Source organism: Taurulus bubalis (genome assembly GCF_910589615.1).
Source record: "Taurulus bubalis genome assembly, chromosome: 3".
NCBI lineage: Eukaryota > Metazoa > Chordata > Actinopteri > Perciformes > Cottidae > Taurulus > Taurulus bubalis.
This window is the reverse complement of record NC_136591.1, coordinates 12,922,110-12,939,440: the sequence shown is the minus strand read 5'-3', so window position 1 is coordinate 12,939,440 and position 17,331 is coordinate 12,922,110. Positions and strand designations below refer to the sequence as shown.

General features: G+C 43.2%; 1 protein-coding gene across 1 annotated transcript in view; it reads right to left on the bottom strand.

Annotated features, from left to right (window-relative positions):
- dock11 (dedicator of cytokinesis 11) overlaps window positions 1–17,331 on the bottom strand; it is a gene marked incomplete at its 5' end in the record, with an annotated part of 47,674 nt that overhangs the window by 11,825 nt on the left and 18,518 nt on the right. The window contains 21 exons of the mRNA XM_079215648.1: window positions 1,475–1,620; window positions 1,875–1,922; window positions 2,478–2,544; window positions 2,666–2,786; window positions 3,384–3,472; window positions 4,146–4,221; window positions 5,803–5,916; window positions 6,847–7,028; window positions 8,729–8,840; window positions 9,516–9,599; window positions 9,761–9,907; window positions 10,361–10,432; window positions 10,680–10,805; window positions 10,894–10,963; window positions 11,045–11,166; window positions 11,976–12,065; window positions 12,825–12,908; window positions 13,015–13,127; window positions 13,251–13,374; window positions 14,960–15,052; window positions 17,179–17,244. Of these exons, the coding sequence (XP_079071774.1) occupies window positions 1,475–1,620; window positions 1,875–1,922; window positions 2,478–2,544; window positions 2,666–2,786; window positions 3,384–3,472; window positions 4,146–4,221; window positions 5,803–5,916; window positions 6,847–7,028; window positions 8,729–8,840; window positions 9,516–9,599; window positions 9,761–9,907; window positions 10,361–10,432; window positions 10,680–10,805; window positions 10,894–10,963; window positions 11,045–11,166; window positions 11,976–12,065; window positions 12,825–12,908; window positions 13,015–13,127; window positions 13,251–13,374; window positions 14,960–15,052; window positions 17,179–17,244 (2,146 nt within the window). The remainder of the gene's footprint in view (window positions 1–1,474; window positions 1,621–1,874; window positions 1,923–2,477; window positions 2,545–2,665; window positions 2,787–3,383; window positions 3,473–4,145; window positions 4,222–5,802; window positions 5,917–6,846; window positions 7,029–8,728; window positions 8,841–9,515; window positions 9,600–9,760; window positions 9,908–10,360; window positions 10,433–10,679; window positions 10,806–10,893; window positions 10,964–11,044; window positions 11,167–11,975; window positions 12,066–12,824; window positions 12,909–13,014; window positions 13,128–13,250; window positions 13,375–14,959; window positions 15,053–17,178; window positions 17,245–17,331) is intronic.

The window sequence follows — 17,331 nt, the reverse complement described above, 5'->3', positions numbered from 1 at the left end:
ACACGGGTGGTTTTGGTGAAGTAAAGTTTCAATGTGGATTTAGAAGCCTCTGAGCTTGACACAATGCGGTCGGTGGCATTTAGTAGGTTAATAGAAAAACTCCATTGACTGCGAATCTTTCAACAAGTGCGTTCAGGAAGTTTACTATTCGCTGGTGTCCATTCAGGTGTAAACATGGTCTTGTACCTTGGCGTGAGTTTGTTTTGTCTGGGTCTAACAACAGCTCACTGTGAGTGTCTCTATTTTAGTGCTTGGTTTTCTCCAGACCCAAGTTTGGTTATGTGAGATTCACTTTGCATTTACAGTCTGGCAGGCTCTTCACTTATCTAACTGTCAGGTGTAAAGTTCCATGTTTAAACAAAGCTGTCTTCCAGGTTCCAACACCGAGACTGTGGTCGGTCCGGGCTAAACCATTAGCCTTGTTTACTTGTGGGAAAAGTGGTTGGGTAACTGCTGCTTTGCCAAAAAGCAGCGTGTTTTGACGAGAAGGAGATAGAAAAAAAAGTTGATTCAAAAGGTTTTCCTTAATTGAGTTTTTGCACTTTTTGTGTGGTATCTGGGGGATTGCTTACTGATAGGTTTGTCTATGTAACATTTCTTAAGGCTTTGTTTTACTGGTCAAAGTATTTTATAATTTACAACTAACTGGAATGAAATATATTTATATTTACAGCTGAAGAGTGTATTCATTAATTAAGTAAATAAGTGAACTAGATAACCAGATACCAAAATATTTATGGTACAGTGATGAACTAATCCACGGAGGAACTAGCAAGCGGTGACTCTTGTAGCGGTCCCTCTTGCAGCGGAGCGTGAGGAATCTGTTAGAGAAAGTGCTCCTCTGGCCCTGCAGCAGGTGGTAGAGAGGGTGGTCCAGGTTGTCCAATATGGACAAAAGTTTCTTCAACGTCCTCCTCTCCACCACCTGTTCCAGAAACTCCTGCTTGCAGCCGATATAGTAGTTATATAGTAGTTACATGGTTGTGCAAATCTGTTGATGTCCAGAATAGAGTTCTATTCGTAAATATTAAAAGGGATAGTTCTGTTTTTTAAATTTTTTTAAATGGGGTTGTATGAGATACTTATCCATAGTCAGTGTTTTACCTACAGTAGATGGAGTTTGATATTGATTTTGTGAGGCATCTTATAGGTTTTGCTTTACTCCTCTACTGGTACTCCCGTTTGTTTCACTAAACTCCATCTACTGTAGTAACACACTGACTAGGAGAAGAACCTGATACAATCCCAATTCAAAACCTTCCTTTAATGTTTGATTGGGAACTTTATTCTCAATATTGTCTTCATTGTACACTGGCTTCTAACTTCCAACTACATTGAGAGACAAATCCCTATTAGTGAGCCTTTCTAGAACGCGACAATAGAATAGCAATTCCCTTCTTAAATGGAAAGTATTGATGATCAAAATATGAAGTGTGCCCTAAAGCTTTGCATACAAACTGATGTGTGCAGTTACCGAAATTGAGAGTGAGGGAGGCTTCCATGGTGCTGAACTGGTGTAACTTAGTCTGCATGAGGCTGGCTCGGTTGCAGCGCATCGCCGGCATCGTCTGAGACTTCCTGTCGGAGGAGAACAGCTTCGACACACATATGTCCTGACTCCTGAATGAAGAAAGCGCCCAGAAAGAGAGAGAGACAGTTTTTATTTGTTTGAAACATAGATGCAAAAGAGAGGTTTTGTATGAACATAACATAAGTAACTTAACACAGCACCCATCGGAAACAATAAGCGGTATAATGATTAACCAAACCACACCAACATCTACCAAGAAACATGCAAGTGTGTGATTGGGGCGGGGTTTCAGATTCATAATATGACAGGCAAGTCAACAGTGCTGCTGGATGTTCAGCCTTACCGTCCAATGTTCCTCTTTCCGATGTAACGGAACTGAACCACGCAGGTCCTGCAGGGACAGTGAACATAGTAGAAAGATATCAGCAGGAGAAAAGGAATGTCTTGCTCAGTTTACTTTATATTTTTTCCAAGAACTGTTTTGCCTCAATATAAGGTAGCACTGCTCAGGGGGGCAACAGACAAGTTGCTAACAGTCTCATTATGAATTAATGTAATCTCATGTCATATGACATGAGATGACACCATCAGCGTTTGGATCGGTTTTAGTCGGGCTTCCACTATGTTATTCTGTCCGCCACCGGGTCGCCATCTCCTGTAAAAATGAAGGCTCAATTCACGGCACAAAGTTGAAAAACTAAATGCAGTGCTTCCTGTGAAGCGCTGCCAACTCTTTTCCAATCAAAGTCGCTAAGGCTAGCTGAAAAATTGTCTATTTCCACGTTAAATGATTCGGTTCCAGATAGCTCACTCAATTTTACCATTTTCCAAATCACTAAGAGGGACGACAGTAACGGAAGACTGTGGACTTTAACAGTATCAGTGATAAGAAAACACATGTTTTACTGCATGTGGTGAATAATTGTATTTTTTGACCACCACTTACTCGAGCAAACTGAGGAAGTTCATGATGTCTTGAGGGCCGACTTTGTTCCAGTAGGCCATGAGAGTGTCTGTGGGAAAAAAAAACAAATGACGCATGTTTTTTCTCTTCTTTTTTTATAATCAAAGTTCAGTCAAATTTGAATAAATGGTTCCTGTGGAGATGTAATTTCCTGTGTGTGATTGACTGACCCTCTGACAAAGTCTTGGCAATGTGCAGGAAGGAGAGCAGGAGGCCCTTGACCTCATACCGCCCCAGTCTGCCGATGGGAGGCACGGGGCTGCTGCTCATGGTGGAGCAACGTCTCTGCAGCTGGAACAACACAAACACACTTAATGATGAGTCAGGTGTGGCTAAGAAGTGACATAAAGTTGCATCCGTGAAAGCAAGTTATAACCATTAGACTGTTGCGTTTCAAACAACAAGCTACCATAAACCAAAGATGCTTTGTCGAAAAAGACTGTATTTACACAGACGATAAATAATCTTCTCCAGTCCGTCTACATTCGACTTCTGGGTGCATGATAAAACAGCAGCACTCTCAGCTCTGGAATCAGACCAGAGAGCATGAATAAGCCTGTGTGCTTTCCAGTATAAACCTATTAATGTGTGTCCTTCAGCATGACGGGATTGTTGTGTTGGCGATGTGTTCAAAGACAGCCGGCACTGAGGGGGGCCCTTTTCAATAGCATTATGGAGATGTTTTCTTTGTCATGAGAACATGCACTGTGGAGATTTTGACCCAAAACCCTGTGTGTACGTGGCGTGAGCTGTAGCCCATCGTTTATTAAATAATTGTACAAATAAAATAAAAAAAGGGATTGATAAATCAAAATGTTCAAACTCTCTGATCAGATCTCACTCCACTCCCGGCCCCACCGTGGTTCTGCTGGTGTAACATGTTCTCACCTCAGTGCTGTCTGGTGTTCCTGGGTCCATGAACAGAGAGTACCGGGAGTCCTCTCTCCTCACAACATGGCCATTCTGTACTGGCAGACCTGGAGCCAACACAGTGCAGTTTTAATGCCAACTGAAAGCAGCACAGAAACGCAAACACAAGCTCACTGGCAGTGACATTAGGAGATCCAGGTTGAGCTCAGTAAGAAAGGTAGGTACCGCATACCTGGCCTCCTGATGATAACATATCTGGCAGAAAAACAGATCTTAATAAAACATCTGTTAAGGGGGGTATAAAGTCTTCTGTGGCTCTGAAGAAGCTTTGAGAAGTCCCAGAACAAACCCTAGTTCTGTCACCAGGGAACAGAAATGCCTTCTGTGAAGTGTGTGAAGGACTCATACGATACACTAAAGGTCAGGGTATCTCCTTTCATCCTCAATCCGTGTCTTGTGACTAAATTGTGCTAGATTGCTGGAGAACTCTTTTGAACCTTTTCACTTTGGATTTCCTCTGTTGCTACTTTCTTCTCGTCAACGTCATCTGAAGAAACAAGTAAATGTCGCAGTACGCAATCCAAATGTCTCCATCATCCCTTACCCGAGGCACTTACCCGGCCTCGGGTAAGTACAATGATGTAGAGAGAGGGCTGCTAATGGACCGAGTCCCGTGTAACAACAATTTGGCCCGTGTGGTGATGATAATGGATGATATGTAAACAGGAAGAGACCAGATGCCATGTTTGCTGGGCAGCGTCTGCACACTTCTGAACTCACCATGGTCTCTCTCAATCGCAGTGCTGGTTCTCCTGCTGTCTGCGGACCCCGTCGATATCAGGTCATCTCTGGAGCCCTGGATAGCCACAAGATAGGAGAAGTGGAATCTGGGTTACTTGTGAAGGGATAGTTCAGATTTGTTTTTAATTGGTTGTTTTTAAATGAGGTACTTAGCCATAGTCAGTGTTTTACCTACCTACAAAACATATTTTAGAAATGACGAAAAATCAACAGCAGTTTAAGTGTATGCTATATTTAGAATAACTTATATAGCGCTTTACCTCGGCATTAGAAAGCCCTTGATGCCCTCTGATGGATGTCTGTAAGCCACAAGCTACAGAAACCACAAGGCAGCGGTAGAACAGCACCTTTCGTGTTGTGAGAGGTAATTACTGTTTGTTTAAATAAACACAAATAAAACTTAGGTCGTGTTTTTTGGAGCCAAGGAGGAACAATGACAAGTCAGCGCTCGACTTTAGACGGCAATGTTAAAAACCTCAAACAAAGCCAGAAATCTAGATTTAGTCATGGACTCAGACCTACATTTAAAAAGCACCATTGAGACAATTACAAAGTTATCCTACTACCACCTGAAGAACATCTCAAGGATTAAAGGACGAGTGTCTCAACAAGAACTCAAAAACTTCTGCATTTATCTTCAGCTACTCTCCTGGAAAAAATAAATCAATTAGACAGATGCAGCTGATTCAGAACGCTGCTGCTCGAGTTGGATACTATTGTTGGTTTATGGAGCATTACATTTGTGGTCTTATGCTACGCTACGACCCGTCCAGACCTCTCGGTTTGTCTGGGTCGGGTTCGCTTTCTATCCCAGTCCAAACTAAACACGGAGAAGCAGCGTTTTAATGCACTATATATCTACAACAAACTCCTCAAAACCTGCACGTCAGGTGCAACGTCTGTTTGTCGCTGCATTTTAATCAATATATTCTTAGGCTGCACTGTTTGACAAATTCATACCTGTCTTAATCTATTTCAGTTTGTTTTTTGTTTTATATTGTCGTGATTCATAAATCACATTCACAAAATGTGTTTCTCTTGCACTGTTTTTAATTGCCTTGTTGCTGAAATGTGCTGTATACTGTAAATAAGATGGCCTTTGCCAATAGTCTTGTGGCTTTGAAGACGCGTTAGATAACGGCTTCTGTGCACAATCAGAAAGGTAAAGGGGTGAAATTCCTGCTCCATATTTCACTCGAATAAACTGTCTGAGAAGGCTCAGACTTTATGATAAACAATACGTTTAAGTACTGACTACGTTTCAGCCTCCCCACTAAACAGTCACAGAATCCAAGGATCAGTAACTGTGAATCCTCCCACACAACTTCCAACGCAGTCATATGCTGCTCCTGTTAAACTGTCTGCTTGATTACGTTAAGAAAATCAACCATTTTTCAAGCCCTAAATTGGGAGCAAATGGCTCATCGTTATGTGCAGACGATTCAAGGCGCCTCTGTATTTCGAATCAAGGCTCCTCTTCATCTGACGAAGAGCCCGTTTAGGCCTGAATCTTTATAATTTTTCTTCATGCAATGAACACGATTGAAAGGAGAGTGTCGCCGGTTTACATTAGAAAGCAGTAACAACAGCACCCCGTAACCCTACTGTGGTAACCCAGGATTCCGAGGGGACTCACATTGAGGCCGAGCCCGGGGCTGGATGAGTACGGCTGGGCAGACAGCTGCTTCAAGTTCTGGTAGAGCAGCTCAAAGAGTGGCAGGTAGAGCAAACAGATCCTGGCCTGCTGATTCTGAAACAGTAAATATGATGAGATGAGTTTTTTTTAATACAAATGCACTGATGAAACACATGTATTATTATTACTGATGAGAAGTTATAGAGGCAGGCAAAATGGCTACACCTGTAATGAAGACCATTGTAGGTTCAAGTTAAGTACAGCCAAAAGCCAACTGTTCCCAGCTGCTATACCAATAGTCCCTGCCCGTTAAACACTGGCTGGTTTGCATAACAGACATCGGTATCGTGTGAAGGACATAAACACAGTCATACCGCAGGCTATCATATGTACAGAGGACCTGTGTCAAACATTAACAGTTTGCATGCAAATATTGAGGCTTTGATTTAAATAGGTTGCACGGTAGAGAGGAGACAATGGGTCTACTGCAGGAACATTTTCATATTCCTGTTATTCTCGTACTTTTTTCTTAGAATGAGCAAACAAACTATTTCAGACGACAGCGTAAACAAGATGAATGCCACCTGTGCGTGAAGGAGAATGGCACATTTGCATAATTAACACCCCAATTAGACCATATGGGGGGATGTATTCTGCCCCATGTGTCAGGAAGTGTTAAGAGAAGAAATAAGATAAATAAAAGCATTACACATTTGGCGGTTTTAGTCCGACTTTCAGAGATCCACAAAGGAAGATCTTTACTTTTTGCAAGCGTCAGCAGAGGATAATTAAATAACAGCAAGTTGCATAAACCTGCATGAGAAGAAGCACCAATCTGTCCCTGCAAATATCAGGACGGGCATTCTGCCTGTTGATTCCCCCCCCCCCCCCCCCCATAATACAGGAGATGAAATACGTAGTAAAGGACATTTATTAGTTGGAAAACATCACTTTTCTCTTTGTCTTCAGCGAAACGTGTTCACTTAATTCGGGTCCTTCCCGGCTCTTCTTCCTCCAATCATCGAGTGCCCTGCCCTCCCTCACCTTGAATGCTGTGTAGCGGTCATCCATGGCGTGTTTGATGAGAAGGTTCTTGAGAACGCTCACGGACAGTTGTCGGACCTCGGGCCCCTGCTGCAAGGCCTCAGCCACTTCTCTCAGCAGCAGACCCACCAGGAAGTGGTTACGGCAGTACTCCTCTGTCAGGCTGAACTCCAGACTCTGCTCTGTGGTTGGGCCAGACAGGAAGGGTCAGTTTACAAATATAGGCTGAACTGATGCTGATTCAATATGGCTTATTGGTACACGGCCTGTTACGCATTGAGGTCATGACTGGGAAAATTTCCTAATACTAAAATATGATAACCAGTCTTGTGAAATATGTTTTTAGTTGAAGATCTAACAAGTAAGACGATCTCTAAAAAAGATATGATAAATAATTATGATTGTATATTACTCAGTACATGCAAATGATCAGCATTGTTCAGTAAGCTGTAACGTTATACTGTGTCAATCATTCAAAGTGCAACGTTGAAATATGCGACAGAATCTCAAAAAACCACACAACACATTCATTCAGACGTTAACATTTCCACACCACGCCAAAAAAAGGAGGAATTAAAGAGACAGTTCATCCCAAAATCCAAAATATGTATTTTCCCTCCTACCTGTTGCGCTATCTATTTATCTAGATTGTTTGTCATCAGTTACATTATATTGGAGAGAAGGCAGAGACCTCTTTTGCAGATAAGTCCAAAACTCAGCAACTTAAACCAAAACAATCTAGACTGGTAAATAGCACTAAAGGTGAGATGAAAAACACGCAATTTTGATTTTGGGATGAACTGTCGCTTTAAGATAATATATTTCTCAATGCCCACATTGGGAAATGTATAATGTTGTACATTTCCGTGCCACCGGAAATGAGAAGTTGTGGTTTCCCCACAAACAACAGTTTCATAATAATGCTGTGTTAATATCAAAGCAGGCAAAGCAGAGCCTGGGAGTGAGCTCCCATCTAGAGCAATTATCTTCTCTAATGACGGAGACAGACTGGCGGTCTGAGAGAGAAGGAGAGGCAGAGAGAGAGAGAGAGAGAGAGAGAGAACGAGAGAGAGAACGACAGAGAGAGAGAGAGACTGAGAGAGAGAGAAAGAGAGAGAGAACCACAGTATTGTGAGAAGATGTTTACAAGTATCAAGCCACTATGAAAAGAGGGGCCGGTGGATTTCCACGACAGCAGAGCTCCTCCCCATAACAACACACAGGCTCAGGCATGTGAGGGCATTGGCCTAGCATTATCATTGTGCTGGGTGAGTGAGTGAGTGAGTGAGTGAGTGAGTGTGAATTTGATGAGGGGAAAAAAAGGGGGGGATGGAGCTGACAGGATGGCGGGGTTAGTGCAGGTCAGAGCAAGAAGGTGCAGGTCGTTTGCATACGGCAGCAAACTTGTGCGGCGTTGACGTACAGTATGGAGCGGTGAGCTTCACCTACCTACAGGGCCAAAAAGCTCCGTCGCATACGGTATAAAATCTGACCACAAGCAAAACACAAAAAACAGAGAAGGGAGGGGAGGGGTGAAAATAACGAAACCGGGAGGTGAAACTGTAAACAATCCATGCAGCATTTCCACAGCACACAGTTGTTTGCTTGTCACTTTCGCTTGTGTGTTCGCATCAATCAGCGTTGGATAAATGCGTTAAGCAGGTAGAGCAGGTGTGACTTGCCATCTGCTCTATAATAGACCTGTTTATGCATGGGCCAGACAATCAGGCAGGTTAATAGAGGGGACCAGTGTGGGTGGATGTGGGTCAGAAGGAGGGTGTTGAGGGGTTTTGGGGTTCATGTGAGAGCCAGTCAGTGGTTACATGTGGGGTAAGAAGCATAACTCAAATGGAAGGCAGGGTGTGATGTCTGACTCTCTCACCTTGTACCCGCTGCATCTTGGTGCGCCCAAAAGCCATGGGCAGGTTGAGGGGGATGAAGTGTTCGTGGTTACACACCGTCATCAGGAAATCAAATTTCATTTCAGTCAGCACCTTTAGCCAAAAAGAGGGACATGAATGAGTGAGAGACACCGACGCCGCGATGCAAATTTCTGTCAACCGCCTCGGAGCGTAAATACAATTCTCCTCATTGTTCTAATGCAATCTTTGAGTGCGCAGATGTCGCTTCTGAAACAAAGTCTGCCAGGCGTCTGCGTTGTTTTAATTTGTTAGCCAAATGAGCCTCCAGGAAGGGCGGGAGAGCGGCACGCCAGTTATGTACAAAGTATTAGATGCACAACGACACAAGCTGTCCAAAGTCCCGTATCAGCAAAATACAAAAAATATTTTTAGTTTAATATTGTCTTCTTACCAATGGTTTGTGCACTTGTTACTCTCATAATAATAATAGACTTTATTTGCACTTTTCACAAAAAAATATACAAAAAATAATAAAAGAGGATAGACATATAATGATCATAAACAATTTTAGGAAGTCATTTGAGATCTCTTGTGCTCAATTTATATTCAGTGCCAATGTGTCTGCAAACTCAGACCCTCACAATTTTCCAAACTCACAGCAGCTCTGGATTACACCGATGTTTTTAAGCAATTTCAGAACGTCTTCCCTGGGGTGTAACCTCACTGCCGCTTAAGGATAAAAAAAAAAGGAAAATCTGCACCTATTGTGGCAGCGTGCACTGATGTATATGTACACTGAGCACGTACCTTGGGATCTCTCAGACCGAAATGACACATGTAGTGGTTGACCAGGCCGAAGGCAAAGCCCCTGTTCATGACGATCAGGCACCTCTGAGGGAGAGAAAACGTGTTCAGGGAATAGACACAACAAACGCATTTCTTATACCGAGATTAAAATCACATTTTTTTTTTGTTTTGGTGACATCATGACTGTTTGTAAGCCAAGTCCCCACCGTACAGCCTTCAGTGAGTTTAATCAGATTGGTTCAGACCTTGATGAAATTGGCCAGGCTCAGGTTGATGCAGCGAGCTTCCTCTAGGATTTCCATGTGGCGGATGGTGATGTGTGGCATGATGGACAACACCAGCGACTGGAGCGCCTGGTGGAAACTGTCGGGGAAGCGCTGGGCCCGCGGCATCTGATGAGACGGTCGGTGGGACAAACATGTAATGGCAGATCGCTTGCTTTGAGGGCATCAAAAAGTCAAAATGACATCAGGATGGGACATTATGAAGACCGATTAGCATTGTGTTGATAAGCCCTCACTTTGCTTACTGCTGAACATCTGGCTTTACTGATTACAGACCTGTGGCATCCCGATGTGGAATAAACACTCGGCTCAGTGAGTCACTGAGAGTGAGAGTGTGTGTGTGTGTGTGTGTGTGTGTGTGTGTGTGTGTGTGTGTGTGTGTGTGTGGTTTGTTTAAACGTGTTGACGTAATCTGTTACACCACGTGGTATGTGTTTGCCAAATATAGACATTTGAACTTTAGGTTAGTGTCCCAACCAAAGACTCGCACTGTTAAACACAAGGAATGTGAAGGCTCCCAATTTAGTTTCCTAAAGGAAGAATAAATCACTGATTACCAACCTTGATGCGGTTGCCCTCTTGCAGGTACTGGGCCATGGATTTGGCTATGGTTTCAAAGAAGAACCAGGAGTACTACAGAAAGGGATCACAAAAGGATCAGCTTCCCAGGAACTAAATATGTTAATGTCTCGGAAAAATATGACTCAATAAATGTCACAAAGATAACATTACAGTACAAGCAGCTACATGCTTCAGGGTTTCTTCTCCTGTCACAGACTTTACTTGGACATGGTGAGCCGTCGTACAGGGAAGTATGCGGCCTGCTGTTCAATAGTGGTACTACAACGGATCCTCACGACCAAACTAGCGGATCACACACCTTGAGCAGTTTGTTGCTGGTGTTGAAATCGGCAGTTTGCTTGAGGGTGGCCGTTACAGCGGTGGCCAGCATCTCATGGGTGGTCCTTGAGTTTCCTGATGGAGGGTTGTTGGTCACAAACACATACTAAGAAGGGGGTGGAGGGGAAACACATGAATCAGTAATGTAAATCTTTAGATTTTGTATTATCCCTGTCGCAGTGTGGGCGGGTTACCTTCACAAAAGAGCGCAGGTAGTGTTCCAGGCCCTCCTCGTGGCATCTGGAGACTATATGTATGATCACACTGAAGGCACAGAAGCAGTGTTACACACGGTGAGCATCTATCATCAGCATCAAACGGCACAAACTAAGGTGAGCAACTGACCGCAGAGAGTTGACAGCAATTTCGTGGGTTTCTTTGGTTGCTGCTGTGAGCACCCCAAACAGCTGCATCAGCACCGTTGGTAGGAAGTTGATGATTACCTGAGTCTCCATGGCATGCAGGCACTGTAGGAAGAGGGCAATAGAAATACAGGAGTCATGTACAGGAAGCTCAACTTGGATTTCAGTAAACAACGAGGTCGAAACGTTTACATAAACTACGGATTCTGCTAGGTTTTCCAAAAAGCAAAACTCCGGTCACTTCAGGCAGTGAGAATAGACTGGACATACGTTAGTATGATCAATACATTGTGATGCTGAGCAAGAGCAAAGACTCAAGTAAGACTAGACGTGAGGGACTTGATCTTAAAACCAAGAAAGTAAACTCAGTCTACGTGTGAGAAAAAACCTGTACGATTCAGTAATTGATGCAACGAAATCTCAGAGAAGAATTGTGCTCTTAGTTTGACTACTACCAAAAAGCTCCCTATAAATGAGATGTCCCAGTGAATTCTCATTATCAGACATCATATCTATTCAGCATCCAAGGCACTGCAGAAAGTTATATTAGGTTTTATAACCCAGACTGTGACTGTATAGATGTATACACCGTTAGCAAGATATGGTGGTATTTATGTAGCAACTAATTAACGAACAATTAACAACTTAACATTTATTTATTTGTCTTCTACTTTTATTTTCACATTCATAGATGTATCGTCTGTTTATCAAAGCAAGCAATTCTCCTGATTTTTATGGCTTGAATCTGAACCTAAAACCTCACATTGATCACGTTTATTTCAATCTAGAACACTTTGTGTTGCAAAGAAATTTGCCATTATTGTTTTTTTAATATAATTTCCAGCAAAAATTATATATTTTATGGAGCATGTAAACTGATCTGTGCTCTAAAATGTCTGAGTGTGTTGACTCACCTTCAGGAATTTGATAAGTTCTGCTGGGTTGCCCTCCGATGTCGCCCTCATCAGCTGGCAGTGCTGGAAGAATTTGTGTAGATGCAGGTCCTGTGGGGGGAAACAGCACAATATTACTATCACACACACACACACACACACACACACACACACACACACACACACACACACACACACACACACACACACACACACACACACACACACACACACACACACAGTGTTTATACCAGCTGCCATAAAAGGACAGTTTGGATTTTATGGATTGAGGTTGTAAACCCCATCATCAGTGTATCGCCTACAGCAGATGTTTGGAGAAACAGACAGGAGAACCAGCACAGGAGCAAAGCGAGGTGCTGATGAAAACAATAGTTTGACCTCACTGAACGTAGAAGTCGCTGGTCTATCGCTGCATCGAATCGGTTATTGTGTGACTTTGGTGTTTTGAAGGGTCAGTTTGGATTCACCAAAGTCACACAATAACAAAAAGTAACTCCTGTGACTGATTTTGTCAAAAGGAGTCTTGTGTGCATATACAACTTCTTCGGCTTCCTGTAGTGAAGGACGGCCTGACAGTAAGGTCAAGCAGTAACAAATACTCCTAAATACTACTAAATATAGCGTACACTTAAACTGATGCTGCCTTTTTAAAGCTGTCTTTTGCTCCCGTCCACAGCAGCACATTACTTTGCTCCTGTCTGTTCTTCCAAACCAGGGGTGTGCTCACCGCCATCGACTATGGACAAGCAACTCATACAACCCCAATTAAAAAATAATCGGAACTATAATAATGCATCCTGGACATGTATGTAGGTGTTCAAAGACTTAATGAAGAATGAAGTGTTGTACCTGAGCATATATCGTTGATGCCACGTGGGTCCTCACTTTGAACAGAGTCTTGGCATTTTCCACCCACTTGATATCTGGCTGGGACTGTTGAGGTACACACAAATAGGAAGCATTTAGGGGTTTACTCCAGGAATGTACGTTGATGACTCAGCATTAGTGGGAGTCTTGGTTTAGGGGAATAGGACTGTACCTTCCTGGTGTCCTGACACAGGTATCCAGGAGGCAAGGTGGCTGCCACAGGCAGCTGGAGCTCCACCGACTGCATCCTCCCGTCTTTTAGCAAAGGCATCCAAGAGTAACCCACTGGAACACAGGAAAGCACCGGCGTTGGGCTTACTGGGCCTCATTCCTCCGTATACATAGCATAGCATAATATAACACGGCCAAACATTCTAAATGAGAGAGACGTCCTCCCAGCGCACTCACCCAGCGTCTCGACTCCCTCACGCCTCTTGCCACCGGCCTTGCTGCTTGACTCACAGCTGATATGGTAAAAGGTGAAGAGGATGTGGTGTTTCTCATGAACGTGGACCGGCAGCTCAATCTTCACCTGGATGGACACAGTGAAACAGCTCACTTTAAAGTTGAAGAAAGCAGCAACATTTCATTCTTCTTATCGTTTTCAGAATAGGAACATACTGATACCAATAATGGATTTAATATAGCTATGATACAGAGTACCGCATGTAATAACATACACAAGTGTCACTTGTTTTCCGTATACTTCCGTATTGTTTATTTAGAAAACAGTATCTTCATATTTCACACTCTTTCAGGGATAGTGGAAAAATTGTGTTTTTGTTGCTGGTCATTTCAATGGTATAACAACTGCGTATAAGGGACATTGTAGGTAAAAGAGCCAGGGGAGGGAGATATTACTCTATTTCTAAGATTAAAGTCTTTAATTTACGAGAACATTTTAATATTCTCTGAAATTAATTTAAGATAAATAAAATGTTGTTTTTAAATGTTAGAAAGCACATCACTGCACTCTGAAAGGTTGGATCAATTTTATCCCACCATCCCTTGCCGTGTATTATGCTGCAGTGGATGACCTAATCATACTATACTTTGATTTTGCCCAAAGTCATCATAAGCATCTGGAATTTGATTCAGGGGTTCAGTTGTTTCGCATAAATGTACCACGTTAATCTTGGGAGTTTTTGAATTATTAGCCTTCCAACCATTCTCAGTTCCATTATTTATTTATTTTTACCATCTACAATTGTCTCCCACATGTGATACAGAATTTGTGAATCCCTTAATTTCTTTTAAAATAAACTCATCCACCAGGGGGCAGCACCAGCAAGGACATGAATTTTCTCTGCATTCTGCTCCTGCTGATTTTTTTACAGGAAGTGACACATGCATTTTCCACTACTACAGATCTGGTAACCAACAATCTGCTTAAGAATGTCTTGAATGAATATTATGACTCTCCAGTATATGACAGGAGAATGAATCATTCAGATGGTGCGTTAAATTGTCTGTCTCGGGAGACCTCCACGAGATAGTGACAGCCTTTAAGGCCGTCTGCGTGTGGACTATAATTATGAAAATAACAATAATACATTTTACAGAGCACTTGTCCGCGTATTCAAAGATGCTTTGGAGGATAAAAAGATCAAGGCCAAACATGTGAAAAGATAAAGATCCCCGTTGTCCTGTTGGAGCACAGATTCTACATGATGTGACTGGAGGCTCGAGCATGTGGAGGTAAATCCCAGTGAGCATGCCTCAGTGTGTGTGCATGCGTACCTCCTAAAATCCTAATCCGTTTGATATCAGGACCATATGGACCCCCTCTGCTCCACCTCCCACATGGTATCCTGACTGTACCTCTGTCGCTGAGCTCCGGGCTTCATGTGTGTGTGGAGGGGTCTGTGACTGTTTGACCAGCCGGGTGTGAGTTCACAGCTCTACCCTGAGACTATGGGATTATCTCAGCGCTGCCTGAGGAATTTCAGAGTTTGGGTCGATAGTTTCTTCATTGTTGCACTTCTAATTTCCTTTTCATATCTAATTCAATATTGATAACCTGATGAATGAGTGCTTCCGTTTCTAGTAAAAAAGTAGTATGCTCAATGTAACCAATATGAGATTGCATCTGAGCCGGTCGGGGAAACCCTTCTCACCTCGTCGTAGAACTCGGGGCTCTGGTTGTGGTGCAGGACGGCTGCGTAGGCGGCGCTGGTGAAGAGGGAGTCTCCCGGCTTGCCGTAGATGCACTGGAAGGCAAGCAGGCACAAAACAGTCATCAAGCTGTGGCCCCTTTGAGGTTGTTTGTTTGGAGAAAAGACCGATGCATACGAGGGGCTCGTATGCATCGGTATGCATCAAACCAACGGGTTTAAACAAAGAGAAAGCATGGCATCTGACTCGACAAGAGACTCTAAACACATTTAGAAAGCACTGTTTACCTTATTATTGTAATGAGGGGACAGTGCCCTGCCTCCACTGTTGAATGATGATGACAGAAAACCAACCACCAGACCAATTACAGCGCTTTGACTTAAGTACTTTTCTTTCCAAATGGCAACTAGAGCCATTAACAGATGGAAATGTGGAATTTTTATTTCTATATTTGTATGAATGCACCCTCAAACTCTAGGAGAGACATTGCACAAGCAAAGCTCTGTTTTGTATCAAAGCAGCAGCCACTGCAGGAAGAGGTTCTGTGAGAAATATAAACCTGTGAATGCAGGTCGTGCTTCAGCGAGTCCGGACATTTCTAACGAGGGGCGACAGAAGAGAAGAAAAAGACCTGTTCCGTTGCCTGCTTTTGATACCGTAATTAGGATGCTAACAGTTGTAGTCATCTCTAATGAACAATAACGAGCAGTGCTGGTCAGAGGAAAGACAGCGTTCTGGGGCCAATAGCTTCAAATGAGACTGATTGGCGCGGGGAGGATGAGAGAGGCTCCACAGAGAAAGCGAGGACAAGGGTCAAATATTTAGCTTGGCGGGGAGGGGGGTCGCCGGATTACACAGATTTCAGCAAAGATCTGTTGTTGCAGTCACAAGGTACGGCAGGGCTGCAGGCGGAACGCATTCAAGGGGCCCATACAGCAGCAAGTACAGGTGGGGGGGGGCTGATGGGAGTCCTGATTACGTGAATCAGGATGAGGGTGGAGGCGTGGCTGGAGAAGCTGCCTTCGATCTTATCTGTCTCAGCGGCCGTCCGGTTGATACCTGCGCCGTATCAGACAGGACCAAAGAACAAGCGTTTGTCTGAGAGGCTGCACAGACTGAGCTTCAGGTCGACCCGAAAAAAGAATCAAACCTGAGATCATGACGACTATTTAGGACAGTTCAGAGGCAGCGGATGGCCAATGTGTTGTCAAAATCACAGCCTCTGGTGAAACCCCCCATCTTCTGGAACATCCACGTACCCGCTCCTCAAAGCTCCAAAAGAATTTCCTCACAGTCAGAGCAGAGCGTCTGTCTGATTAAAATCTCCTGAGAGGTGCGGGTGCGCTGATCGCGCGACTTCAGCCATTGTTTGAGACCAGATTGCAGTATCTGAGGTAGGACATGCACGTCTGGACGGACTCAATCACGGCTATCAAGTGCAAATGTTTTGGCGGTAGAAGTGAAAAAGATTTTTTTTCTGGAAAAGTGTAAAAGAGAAACAATCCACTGCACTCTGATGACTGTTTCCACCCGCAAATAATTGACATGTGTGGCCAGAGAGACGTAGCGGGGAGGAAGAGGAGGGAGAAAAACAGTGACCAGTCATTATCTCCTCCTGCCAGCTATAATAACCAGGTTGTGTAGGCGCTTCCTCTCTCCTTCCCTGGCCTCTCAGATGCACTCCGACTTCCACTTTGCAAAAAGCAGTAAAACAAATCACATTTGAGGCCACTGCTATCGATCAAATCTCACATCAGACATTCTGCCAGTTTTCATGACCTTTACACCGGGCTCCAGTGCACCAGTCTGTTGAAAATAAACTGCATGCTCGTCTTCCTCCTCCCCGACCACCTATTTATTCATCCATCTTCTGCGTACTCGTCCTTTGTTCGGTCTAAAGTTTATCTGGGCCGTATTATCTGCAAGATCATGTATATTGTCCCAAGGATGCTTTCTGACAGAAATATAATAAACTTAAATAATACACTCCTGGGAAAAAACAATGTCTGCTGTTTTTCAGAATTAAAGAGATAAAATATAGACAAATAAATATGGAATTAATATTCCATGTTTATTTATATAAATAAATAAATATGGAATTCATATTTTTTTTTTATAAAACAATTGAAGTGCCCTGAAATAAAAAAAAATCTACACTGACTCTTATATATATATTATTATTTTTTTTTATATATTTTTTTTTTTTCTTCATACAACTCACCTTTAAAAGGGGTGCACCTTCTTCATCTGAATCTCTGAACTGGATGCAGACTGCAATGTTTCTCGCCTGGTGAGGAGGAAACAGGACATCAGTCAGACAATGCACACAGCAGAGCAAATACTCTGGTTGCTGAGAGACTTTCATATGAACTTT